Source organism: Chiloscyllium punctatum, chromosome 48, assembly GCF_047496795.1.
Source record: "Chiloscyllium punctatum isolate Juve2018m chromosome 48, sChiPun1.3, whole genome shotgun sequence".
Lineage (NCBI taxonomy): Eukaryota > Metazoa > Chordata > Chondrichthyes > Orectolobiformes > Hemiscylliidae > Chiloscyllium > Chiloscyllium punctatum.
In genome coordinates, this window is record NC_092786.1 from 61,237,574 (window position 1) to 61,250,717 (window position 13,144).

General features: G+C 42.2%; 1 protein-coding gene across 1 annotated transcript in view; it reads right to left on the minus strand.

Moving 5' to 3' along the window:
• Positions 1–339: 339 nt before the first annotated feature.
• hdc (histidine decarboxylase) overlaps positions 340–13,144 on the minus strand; it is a 32,167-nt gene continuing 19,362 nt past the window's right edge. Inside the window, exons 8-12 of the mRNA XM_072565468.1 lie at positions 11,289–11,451; positions 10,514–10,604; positions 5,462–5,560; positions 2,428–2,529; positions 340–1,054 (exon numbers count right to left, since the gene is read on the minus strand). Of these exons, the coding sequence (XP_072421569.1) occupies positions 824–1,054; positions 2,428–2,529; positions 5,462–5,560; positions 10,514–10,604; positions 11,289–11,451 (686 nt within the window). The 3' untranslated portion in view covers positions 340–823. The remainder of the gene's footprint in view (positions 1,055–2,427; positions 2,530–5,461; positions 5,561–10,513; positions 10,605–11,288; positions 11,452–13,144) is intronic.

The window sequence follows — 13,144 nt, forward strand, 5'->3', positions numbered from 1 at the left end:
TCGTCATCGACCCCTCTCCCCCATCTCCATCTTCCCCAATAGAAATTCTCAGCACTAACTGGATTTTCTTTTTTTCTTGTTTAAACCCATTTTATGTTTCTTGTTAGATGTGTTTAATGATTTCAGTTAACTGAAATTGAATTCTCATGTTTAAAATCACATAGCTGTATTTAACTGAATTTAAGCTGAAAATAAATGCAGTGTTTTTATTTATTAATTAAAGGGTACAGCACTGGGAAGAAATGAGAATCAATTAATTAGAATCTGATTATGAAACAGACAGAGATCAGAACTCAATAATTCCATGTTTTCCCTCTGATTGAGAGAAATAATCAAATCATTGGAGGCTGCAAGATGAGGAAACAAAGCCATAACTTTAATGAATTACACATAACAGCAAAGCAAGGAAATCTTGGGCAGGCATTTTCTAGATCTTATTTCTCAGTTTCACTTTTCTAGGATTTGAGAGCTGACTGATTTTTCTTTCTCTGCTGCCAGTAGGGCATTCACGTCACAATGTCAGAAATGGGTTCAGGACTGCTGCTTCTTGTGAGCTTCCTGTTTCTCTGGCATTGTGAGATGGCCATGCAGCATTGAGGAAGAGGTGGATTTAGCTCTAGGTTTCATAGCTTCCACACTGAAAGTGTCTTCAAAAGGATCCGCTAGATCTCCATGGTTAAAACATCCTGTTGAATACCAAGCTCACCTGGGAGGCTGGGAGTGAGCATGGATTCAGCTGGTGAACACTGCGGGTTTTGACTATGTTCAGAGAACCAGAACTACAACATCATAATTCTTACACCTTGACTGGACTTCCTGTGGCTCACTCTCCTGTCTCCTGTTCAAGGTTTGCAGGTTTGGAGTGCTTCAATAGAACTTTGATTGCATTTTGCTGGATTATGTTCCAATCATGCAGGATGTCATCTCTGATTGTGAATGGGGAAGTGACAGCAAATCGAATGATGAACTTCTTGGAGATGGTGGCAGGCACCAGGTAGATAGTCCCTGATTGGTTGAGTTCTGTCAGGAGCTCTTCCGTCAGTCTGTTTGGTCCCTGTTTAGTTTGATAAAACTGCAACGTTACAATTGAATTTTTGTCACAATGTGAATCTGTAAGCTTTAGCTGCACTCTCAACCTTCCTGCTCATTTATAAAACATTTTAACTGTAAGTTAATTCCTTCTCTATATCTCCTCCAAACCCATAGTCCCAAGGAACAGTCTCAAACAGATTCCCAGCTCCAATCTAGGAAACTAAACCAATCAAAACTATGGACAATCCGTAATGAATAGTCACACATCATTTACCAAGAACCAACCATATTGAGCTGCTTCATTAATGACCGTTCCGCCATCATAACATCAGACATGGGAATGATGCAAAATGCTCAGCATCATTCATGATTCTTCAGATACTGAAGCAGCCCGTATTCAAATGCAGTGAGACTTCACTATCCAGGCTTGGGCTCACAAGTGACTAGTGACATTCATGCCACACAATGACCATCTCCAACAAAACAGAACCTAACCAACGTCCCTTGACATTCAATGGCATAGCCACTGTTGAATTCTCCACCATGAACATTATGGGGGGTTATTGTTGACCAGAAACTGAACTGAACTAGCCATATAAATACTCTGGCTGCAAAAGCAGTTCAGAGACTGGGAACTCTGTGGTAAATAAATTACCCTAAACCCTCCCCAAATCCTGTTGGCCATTGACAAGACACAAATCAGGAATATGATGGGATACTCCCCACTTGCCCTGGATGGGTGCAGCTCCAACAACACTTAAGAAGCTTGACACAATCAGGACCAAGCAGCCGCTTGTTTGCCAACATCCACAAGCATCCACTCCCTTCACATGCTCAGTAGCAGCTATGTGCACCATCTACAAGATTAGAGTGGTGCTGGAAAAGCACATCAGGTCAGACAGCATCTGAGGAGCAGGAAAATGGACATTTCGGTCAAAAGCCCTTCATCAGGATTCCTCATTCCTGATGAAAGACTTTTGCCCGAAACGTCAATTTTTCTGCTCCTCGGATGCTGCCTGACCTGCTGTGCTTTTCCAGCACCACTCTAATCTCCAGCATCTGCAGTCCCCACTTCCACCTGCACCATCTACAAGTCAAACTGCAGAAATTTATCAAGGCTCCTTGCACAGCACCTTTAAGACCAACGGCCATATCCATCAAAAAGGACAAGGGCAACAGATACATGGGACACCACCTCCTCCAGCAAGTGTTTCAATGTTCCTTCAGTGTCACTGGGTCAAAACCTCGCACTCCCTCCCAATTAGCATTGTGGCTCTACCTTCGCAACAAAGGCTATAGAGGTTCAAGAAGGCAGCTCATCTTCTCAAGAGCAGTTGAGAAATAGGCAGTTAATGTTAGCCCAGCCAGCAATTCCCACATCCCATTTTTCCTCACCTTCAACCGGAAGGTCACTAGTCCAAGGTGCCTTTTTGCTGGGACTTCAAAATTGGAATCACTTCGAACTAAGGTCTCAAAATATTTGGCCATCTTCGTGCCCTGTTCATTAAAACATGGAATGAAATGACAATAAATAACTGAAATGGGTTTCCATGAATTAAGTGAAGATGAAAAACACATAACAACATTAAGCATTGATGCATTTTGAAAGGGAGAGTGAAGAGATAGAGGATAAACTCAATGGTACAACTTTAAAACTGGTGCAAGAACCGAGAGAACTGGCTGTACATCCCCAAATCACCGATGGTGATGGCATCAGTTGAGAATAATGCCACAAGGCATCTAGAATTCTTGTTTATAATCGGAGCATGGTGCACACAAATTGGTGCAAATCATTGTTTAGGTCTTGGATTTTTGTGCTCAACACACTTTGGGAAGTATGTGATGACCCGAGAAAGAAGCTGGAAAGGAATCAATAGAATGACAACTGGGAAGAGGGATTCAACTAATCTGGTATTTTGCATCAATCTTCACTACAGAGTATACAAGTGATGTTCTGTAAATGAGAAATAGACAGGAGGGATACGCTCAAGTCAATGACCACTATCAGAAAAGTAACACTGAGCTGTGAGCTGAGTCTGATGGACCTCATCCAAGGATCTTAAAAGAAGTGGTCAGTGACTAATTTGATGATTTGATTCTAATTTTCCAAAACTCCATAAGTTCAGGAAGAATCTATTTTAATTGGAAAATAATTAATGTAATTCCATTGTTCAAAATGAGAGACAGATAGCAGGAAACTACGGTCCAGTTAGTTTAACATCTGTCAGAGGGAAAGCATTAAAAAGATTTTTCATGTATCACTTAGTTGGAGTTCTTCTAGAAAGTAATGTGCAGTGGGTAAAGGGGAACTAGTGGATGTGCTTAATTTAGATTTCAAGAAGACATTTGATAAGGCGCCACATAGTTTAGATTTTAGATTGAGGCTTTGTTGTCACTTGCACTCAATTACAGGAGTACAGTGAAAAGCACATAATGTCACCACACAAAAAGGTCATTGCAGAAAATAAAAGCTCATGGTATAGTGCTTATGTATTGGAATAGATAGAAGATTGCCTGACGAACAGGAAGCAGAGAATAGGCATAAATGGGTCATTGAGGGGACAGAAGGTACAATTGCTCCATTTGCTGATAATACAAAGATAGGCAGGAAAGTAAGTTATGGAGAGGACAAAGGGAGACAACAAATGTTAAGTGAATGGGCGCATAATTATACACAACATAGGCACATAATCATACAGAACATGGGCACGTAATCATACAGAACATGGGCACACAATTATACACAACATAGGCACATAATTATACAGAACATGGGCACATAATTATGCAGAACATGTCTGTATAATCAGTATAATTTGGGAAAATGTATCAAATGTCTTCTAGAAATCCATGTATATCACATTGGCACAATCCCCTCATCATCCCTCTTTGTTATATCTTCAAAAAACTCCTGCAAGTTAGACATGATTTTCCCTTAACAAATCCATGCTGACTTTTCTTAATCAGTCCACATTTTCCAATCTCCAATCCACTGGTACCTAGCCCAATTCCAAGGAAGACTGAAATACTTTACACTGAAAACAATTCTCATCTTACTTCCTTCAATATTCTTGGATGCAGCTCAGCCAGACCTGGTCCTTCATCTTTAAATGCACTGGTTAGCCAATTACCTACTTTTTATCTTAAACCCTTCCAGTGACTGAGTTTCCTCTTCTGTTGCTATGGCCTTGACAGAACCTGCTTAACTGCTAAAGGCAACATTGAAACCTCAGCCAGGCCCCTTGCCTTCACGAAGAAATCCCCTTTCTGGTCCCTAATTGGCTGTAATCCTTTTGCTAACCTTCCACTGTTGATGTGCACTGGGATTTCTTTTTCATGAGATCTGTCTATGTTTTTATTTTGCTTCTAGTATTTTCTTTTTCATTTATCTCTGAACCTTCTGTGTCCAGCTTTGTTTTCAACTGTGTTTACTTCCAGAAACCTGTCATAAGCACACTTTTTTAAAAAAAACTTCTGTTGCTTTTGTCACCCAGAGGCATCTGGATTTGTTTGTTCCCCCTTTGGAGAAATATTCCCTGACTATGCCCCATCTGTCTCTTTGTCTTGAAACTTGCCATTGTTCAATGACTGTTTATCCTGTCCACCTTCAGTTTCAGTCTGTCTTGCTGTTCTTGCCCCATTGAAATCTACTCTCCAACACCTGACTTTCTTACTCTTTGTTAACCAATACCATTTTCTACTGCCATTATGATACAAAGATCATTGTCCTGTAAATATCCCCTACTGTCATAGGATCCAATTCACCCTCATATTTCCTGAGAATGAGGTCTAGCAGTGCATCCTTGCTTATTGAACTAGACACACCATTGTATTCTGTTCTCCTCAACACAATCACAGCTTCTTGCATGACCACCATCCTGGTATGCATATGGATAATTAAAGTACCCCATAACAACTGCTTTGTGATGTTCTGCTTTGATCCTCTATTTCCTTCCCACTAGCCAGTGGTCTATAAATTACACCAAACACGTCATTAAACCTTCTTATTCCTGAGCTCAGGCCAAATTGCAGCAACATGCTGAGTGTGAAAGATCAGCTTCTGTGTTCGTTGAGCTTTTCTTTCTGCCATCTCAATTACTTCCCTAAAATATTCTGTTTCAGTTTTCAGCTCAACTGGCTGATTGAACATGCAACAGAATCAGTGTTTCTTATTATTGTTTTATGTGGGACGGGTTGGGAAAAGACCTGTAGAGTAATTAAAATGCACGACAAGTAGCAAAGGGAACCTTTGTTTTGAAATTCTGATGTAAATCTGGCTCGGAGAAATGGAGTGATGTTATCTGGCTTATAGCCAATTTGTAGTTCTGTTGTTAAGAGCCCACATTCAGCCTACAGCACTCTCCCACACAAAGATCAATCAACTACATCTGTAACAAATATTTAAACAAATAATACACTCAACACTTACATGTCTGATGTGTTCCTGTAGTTTCTTCACACCAAAAGAGCGAATAACAAACCAGAGCTTTACAGATCTGAATCTACGGCTCAGAGGGATTTGCCAGTGCTGTGGAGAGAGAGAGAGAGAGAGAGTCCTGTCAACAAGAAAATCATATCTTCAAATAAATCCCTGCATTATCTTTGTCAGAAACATCTTACATTCTAACAAGTTACAGAATTGTCTCTGTTCACCATCAGACATCAACAGTAGCCTAGTCAGATTTGGTAACTTTCTGATAACATTTCTGTCAGATGGTGAATGTCACTTCGGCTCTGTCAGAGGGTTACATGCACAGGCAGGATACGGGAAAGACAATTCCAAAAGGGTTGATTGTCAGATGAGCACTTGGGTGAAAGCTGCAGGTAACCACAGAAACTTCAAAACCAAGACAGATTGTCTTTCATAACAAGTTAAATCCGTAACTTAAATATTTTTTACAATAATACTGTGATTGATTCAATCATTGAATCCCCAACCATAAAATCTCCATACAAGTTGTGCCACAGTAATCAGTGACTGACTCAGCTTTGGTTCAATGAATGCTGGAGAAGTTCAGCAAGTCTGGCAGTATTTGTGACAAGAGAAACAGTTAACATTTCAGATTTTAATGACTTTTGACTAGAATCTTTTAGACTGCTAGTAGCAGCAAGAGATGTCAAACAAGGTGAAGATGTTGAGTTGATTAATCTTGGTCTGCCCTGTCTCTGGCTGGGCTGTCCACCATCCTCACTGGTTTTTTTTGAGAATGGCCCTTCCCTAGTTGCAGATTAGTATCACACTCATTAACCTTGATGATCAGGTGAAATCAAACTTTCAGGACCTCCTGCACAGGGCCTTGGAACTACACTTTATTGGTTAATAGCAGAGGCCAAGAAATGACAGCCAGTCATAAAGATGTACAGCATGGAAACAGATCCTTTGGTCCAAGTTGTCCATGCTGATATCCTAAATTAATCTAGTCCCATTTGCCAGCTTTTGGCCCATATCCCTCTAAACCCTTCCTATTCATATACCCATCCAGATGCCTCTTAAATGCTGTTGTACCAGCCTCCACCACTTCCTCTGCCAGCTCATTCCATACCCACATCACCCTCTGTGTGAAAAAGGTTGCCCCTTAGGTCTCTTTTATATCTTTAAAAGATGATCTGACAGAGAAAGTGGTGGAGGCAGGTACAATTAGGTTCATAAAAGGTTTTTATTTTTAAGGTTTGATTAAAGATTTGTTGCTCGGGTGCTGATTGTTGTGGTTGTTGGGTATGTTCGCTGAGCTGGGAAGTTGATTTGCAGGTGTTTTATCCCTTGTCTAGATGACACCTTCAGTGTTTGGATCTCACTGCTTACTGTGTCTTCTAGATCTAGAAGCCTGGCACTCAGCCATGGACTCCATCAACAGGCACATAGACCTAGACCCAATATACCGGCCACTACAACAAGCAATCAGAACTGGCAACTGGAAGCAGCCGAAATGGAACCAAATAAATTCCAGAAGACACAGTACATGCAGCCCATCACAGGAGGCTCCAAATCTCTGAAGATGTCACTGAGACAGGAAACAAAACGTCTGCAAATCAACTTCCCAGCTCAGCGAACACACCCACAACCATGACAGGTTTTTACTTTGGATTCCTACCACAGAAGCAGTGTCATTTACAGCATGACGGGAGGCCGGCTAGCCCATCATGTCCTTGCAGGTCTCCACTGAGAACCCAGTCAGTTCCAATGTCCCACTCTCTCCCTCACTCAAGTACATTTCCCTCATTCACTTGGTCAATTTCCTTTAGAAACTGTTTCTGCTGTCAGCTCTGTCACAGACTGACAGTTCCACGCCGAAACCTGTTGTTGTGTTACAAAAAACACTTCTTTGTGACAAACCATGCCACATCATTTTCCCAAAATGCTTAGTCTGTCTCCCCGCCTCACCTTTGTTCTATCAGTCAATAGCACAAGATCTCTTTCTTCTGATCGAGCTGCCAAATTAATCTTCTGCACCTTATAGAAAATCTCCTCCTTCATCTCCTTTACTCCAAGGTACACAACACCAGCTTCTCCAAACTAACCTCATCATTACAACCCCTCATCCCTGAAATGATTCTGGTAAACCTCCTCTGTTTCCTCTCAAGGACCTTCCCATCTTCATGAAGTGTGGTGACCAGAATTAGGCAGATTATTTTATACTTGGGTTGAACCAGAGCTTTACAAAGGTACAGCATGATTTGTGCCTCACTTTAAGAAACCTAAGATCCCTTCAGCCTGCTAAATATTCTCTCAAAGTTTCCTGAAACTGTCATAAATTATTGTTGATTTTGTAGTTAGTCATAGAGTCATAGAGATGTACAGCACAGAAACAGACCCTTCAGTCCAACCTGTCCATGCCGATCAGTTATCCCAACCCAATCTAGTCCCACCTGCCAGCACCCGGCCCATATCCCTCCAAACCCTTCCTATTCATATACCCGTCCAAATGCTTCTTAAATGTTGCAATTGTACCAGCCTCCACCACATCCATACACACCACATCCAGCTCATTCCATACACGTACCACCCTCTGCATGAAAAGGTTGCCCCTTAGGTCTCTTTTATATCTTTCCCCTCTCACCCTAAACTTATACCCTCTAGTTCTGGACTCCCCCACCCCAGGGAAGAGATTTTGTCTATTTATCCTATCCATGCCCCTCATGATTTTATAAACCTCTATAAGGTTGCCTCTCAGCCTCTGACGCTCCACAGAAAACAGCCCCAGCCTGTTCAGCCTCTCCCTATAGCTCAAATCCTCCAACCCTGGCAATATCCTTGTAAATCTTTTCTGAATCCTTAAAAGTTTCACAACATCTTTCCAATAGGAAGGAGACCAGAATTGTATGCAATATTCTAAAAGTGGCCTAACCAATGTCCTGTACAGCCACAACATGACCTCCCAACCCCTGTACTCACTGCTCTGATCAATAAAGGAAAGCATACCAAACACCTTCTTCACTATCCTATCTACCTGCGACTCCACTTTCAAGGAGTTATGAACCTGCACTCCAAGGTCTCTTTGTTCAGCAACACTCCCTAGGACCTTACCATTAAGTGTATAAGTCCTGCTGAGATTTGCTTTCCCAAAACACAGAATCTCGGGCTTATCTAAATTAAACTCAATCTGCCACTTCTCAGCCCATTGGCCCATCTGATCAAGATCCCATTGTAATCTGAGGTAACCCTCTTTGCTGTCCACTACACCTCCAATTTTGGTGTCATCTTCAAATTTACTAATTATACCTCTTATGCTCACATTCAAATCATTTATATTAATAACGAAAAGTAGAGGGCCCAGCACCGATCCTTGTGGCACTCCACTGGTCACAGGCCTCCAGTCTGAAAAACAACCCTCCACCACCACCCTTTGTCTTCTACCTCTGAGCCAGTTCTGTATCCAAATGGCTAATTCTCCCTGTATTCCCTGAGATTTAACCTTGCTAATCAGTCTCCCATGACAGACCTTGTCGAAGCCTTACTTTAGTCTATATAGATCACATCTACCACTCTGCCCTCATGAATCCTTTGTTATTTCTTCAAAAAACTCAATCAAGTTTGTGAGACATGATTCCCCACACACAAAGCCATGTTGACTATCCCTAATCAGTCCTTGCCTTTCCAAATACATGTACATCCTGTCCCTCAGGATTCCCTCCAACAACTTGCCCACCACTGAGGTCAGGCTCACTGGTCTATAGTTCCCTGGCTTGTCTTTACCGCCCTTTTTAAACAGTAGCATCACTTTAGCCAACCTCCAGTCTTCCGGCACCTTACCTGTGAAAATCAATGATGCAAATATCTCAGCAAGAGGCCCAGCAATCACTTCTCTAGCTTCCCACAGAGTTCTCGGGTACACCTGATCAGGTCCTGGGGATTTATCTACTTTTATGCGTTTCAAGACATCCAGCGCTCCCTCCTCTGTAATATGGACATTTTCCAAGATGTCACCATCTATTTCCCCACATTCTATATCTTCCATATCCTTTTTCACAGTAAATACTGATGCAAAATACTCATTTAGTATCTGCCGCATCTCCTGCGGCTCCACACAAAAGCCGCCTTGCTGATTTTTGAGGAGCCCTATTCTCTCCCTAGTTACCCTTTTGTCCCTAATGTATTTGTAAAAGTCCTTTGGATTCTCCCTAACCCTAATTGCCAAACCTATCTCATGTCCCCGTTTTGCCCTCCTGCTTTCCCTCTTAAGTATACTCCAACTGCCTTTATAGTCTTCTAAGGATTCACTCAAGCTATCCTGTCTATACCTGACTTGTGCTTCCTTCTTTTTCTTAACCAAACCTCAATTTCTTTAGTCATCCAACATTCCCTACACCTACCAGCCTTTCCTTTTACCCAAACAGGGATATACTTTCTCTGGATTCTCGTTACCTCATTCCTGAAGGCTTTCCCATTTTCCAGCCGTCCCTTTACCTGCAAACATCTGCACCCAATCAGTTTTTAAAAGTTCTTGCCTAATACCGTCAAAATTAGCCCTCCTCCAATTTAGAACTTCAGCTGCTAGATCTGGTCTATCCTTTTCCATCATTATTTTAAAACTAATAGAATTATAGTCACTGACCCAAAAGTGCTCCCCCTCTGATACCTTATTTCACCTCCCCTGCCTTATTTCCCCAAGAATTGGTCAATTTGTGTTGAGTCTTCTTGTCACTAACATGTATTTGGAAGTTGACCCTCAGCATCTACAAGCTGGAGCCTGACCTTATTAACCAACACAACTATCATCTCAGCAATGATTCTGGCTCCAAGCCAAATTCCTTTTCTCCAGTCATTTCAATTCCCAGCTCTCTGCTGATCATGGAAAATTGATGTGTCCTGATGAAGGGCTTCTGCCCAAAACGTCGATTGTCCTGCTCCTCGGATGCTGCCTGACCTGCTGTGCTTTTCCAGCACCACTCTAATCTTGACTCTGATCTCCAGTATCTGCAGTCCTCACATTCGCCTCTCTGCTGGTCATGCAGAGTGTGACATTGGAAACCAATAGCTCACCATGAAGTCTGTAGTTGCTCCAGAGTTGGCATGTTGGAGATATACAGGATTAACGCTGAAGGTTTCCTGCAGTTTCCACTTGTCTTTCACCCTATGAATGAGAAACTTCAGTCAGATAATTAGCAAATTGCAACTCACTGAGCTGCAAACAGCAAATCAAAAATGTTTAGGTACAACAAGGCTGGAGGGAACAAACAGTTTAAAGATTTTAAAGTTCCAAGAACTTCATTTCAGTTCAAATGAAGTAGTTTTTAGTTGATGCAGACCCCACTGCTAGTGTTCTCAGATGCTGTGCCTGTGCAAGTCTACACAGACACTTAGAGATTGGCTTCTATCATTAGGCTACTACCTGTCTTGGAATCTCAGTCCTAGTTCATCTTTATCCTGGAGTAAGGCTCCCTCACTTTCACCTGCACTGTCACACAGACCTGCGTCTATATGTGACAGGAGTACTCTCATGTCACGTCGAAACCTCCCTCTTTATTCAAAGTCTCTCATTTCTCTCCTTTTTACCAGAATAAAACCACCAGTTACATCATCCTTTGTATATTCCATTATTCTACAGGTTGAAGATTAAATGCTTGATGTTTGATTATAGTGAAGACAGAAATCCATAGATTCTGACATCAAGATAAATGGGGATAGTTTGGGAAGTTGGATTGAGACAGGAGATCGTGCTCATGTTGAATAGTGGAGTGGATTTGGAAGGGAATAGCCTGTCTGCTGTAAGACATGTCTGTCACAGGGTGGCTTCAGTCTCATCAGCATCACTTACCAAAACACCGTACAGTCAAAGTGAACCATCATCCACTTGGAAGGGTTAAAGACGAAGGAATCTGCATATTCAATACCCTTTAGGAAATTCCGAAACTCAGGACACAGGAAGGCAGATCCGGCATATGCTGCATCGATGTGAAGCCACAGTCCCTCACTCGCACCTAGACAGCCACAGCAACAAAAACATTCTGAATTCTCCATGTGGAAAACACCCAACTCTTTTACACAACATTGCAATTGGCTAAAGTTCACTGAACTGCTCAGGGCTCTGGTCAGTATATTTATAAAGGCACCTGGAGTTTCCTGTGTCAGAAACTTCAAATCCTAAAACCTCAAATATTTGGAACTGCAAAAAAACTTGCTAAAGCAGGCGAGTAGCCTATAACTGACCCCAGTCTCAGACACACACCAAATTCTGAGCTCAATCTAAATGACATATTTTTCAGAAGTACTTTTTAGAAGATGCATTGATTCTTTGCAAGATGCTTTCTAAATCCTTTTGGGGGTTAGTGTAGACTCTGGCCTGAGGTCAGGTCATGCCTCACAAATCTTATTGATTTCTTTGAGGAGGTGTCAAGACAGGTCGACGACAGTCGAGCAGTGGACGTGGTGTGTATGGATTTCAGCAAGGCATTTGATAGGATTCCCCATGGAAGGCTCATTCATCAAGTCAGGAGGTATGGGATTCAGGGAGATTTGGCTCTGGATTCAGAACTGGCTGGCTGACAGAAGGCAGAGAGTGATTGTAGATGGAAAGTATTCTGCCTGAGGGTTAGTGTTGTATGGTGTCCCACAGGGCTCTGTTCTTGAGCCTCTGCTCTTTGTAGTTTCTATAAATGACTTGGATGAGGAGGTTGAGGGTTGGGTTAGTAAATTTGCAGATGACACAAAGGTTGGAGGTGTCATTGATAGTATCGAGGGCTATTGTAGGCTGCAGAGAGACATAGACAGGATGCAGAGCTGGGCTGAGAAATGGCAGATGGAGTTCAACCTGGGTAAATGCGAAGTGATGCATTTTGGAAGGGCGAACATGAATGCTGAATATAGGATTAAAGACAGGATTCTTGGCAGTGTGGAGGAACAGAGGGATCTGGCTGTTCAAGTACATAGATCCCTCAAAGTTGCCACCCAAGTGGTTAGGGTTGTTAAGAAAGCATATGGTGTTTTGGCTTTCATTAACAGGGGGATCAAGTTTAAGAACCGCAAGGTTTTGCTGCAGCTCTACAAGTCCCTGGTGAGACCACACTTGGAATATTGTGTCCAGTTCTGGTCACTCTACTATAGGAAAGATACAGAGGCTTTGGAGAGGATGCAAAGGAGGTTTACCAGGATGCTGCCTGGACTGGAGGGCTTGCCTTATGAAGAAAGGTTGAATAAGCTCGGACTTTTCTCTCTGGAGAGAAGGAGGAAGAGAGGAGACCTGATCGAGGTGTACAAAATAATGAGAGGAATAGATAGAGTCAACAGCCAGAGACTCTTCCCCAGGGCAGGATTGACTGGTACAAGTAGTCATAGTTTGAAGATATTAGGAGGAAGGTATAGAGGAGACGTCAGAGGTAGGTTCTTTACACGGAGAGTTGTGAATACATGGAATGCGTTACCAGCGGTGGTGGTGGAAGCAGAGTCATTAGGGACATTTAAGTGACTGCTGGACATGTACATGGAGAGGTGGGTAGGTTAAGTTACTATATTTCACATTAGGATTAAATCTCAGTACAACATCGTGGGCCAAAGGGCCTGTTCTGTGCTATACTTTTCTATGTTCTATGCTCTAAACACACAGATTGCACTACTAGTTAATGCAGTGTGGATATTAAAGTACAAGTCACTGTTCAAACATTGAGCTGGGTTCGG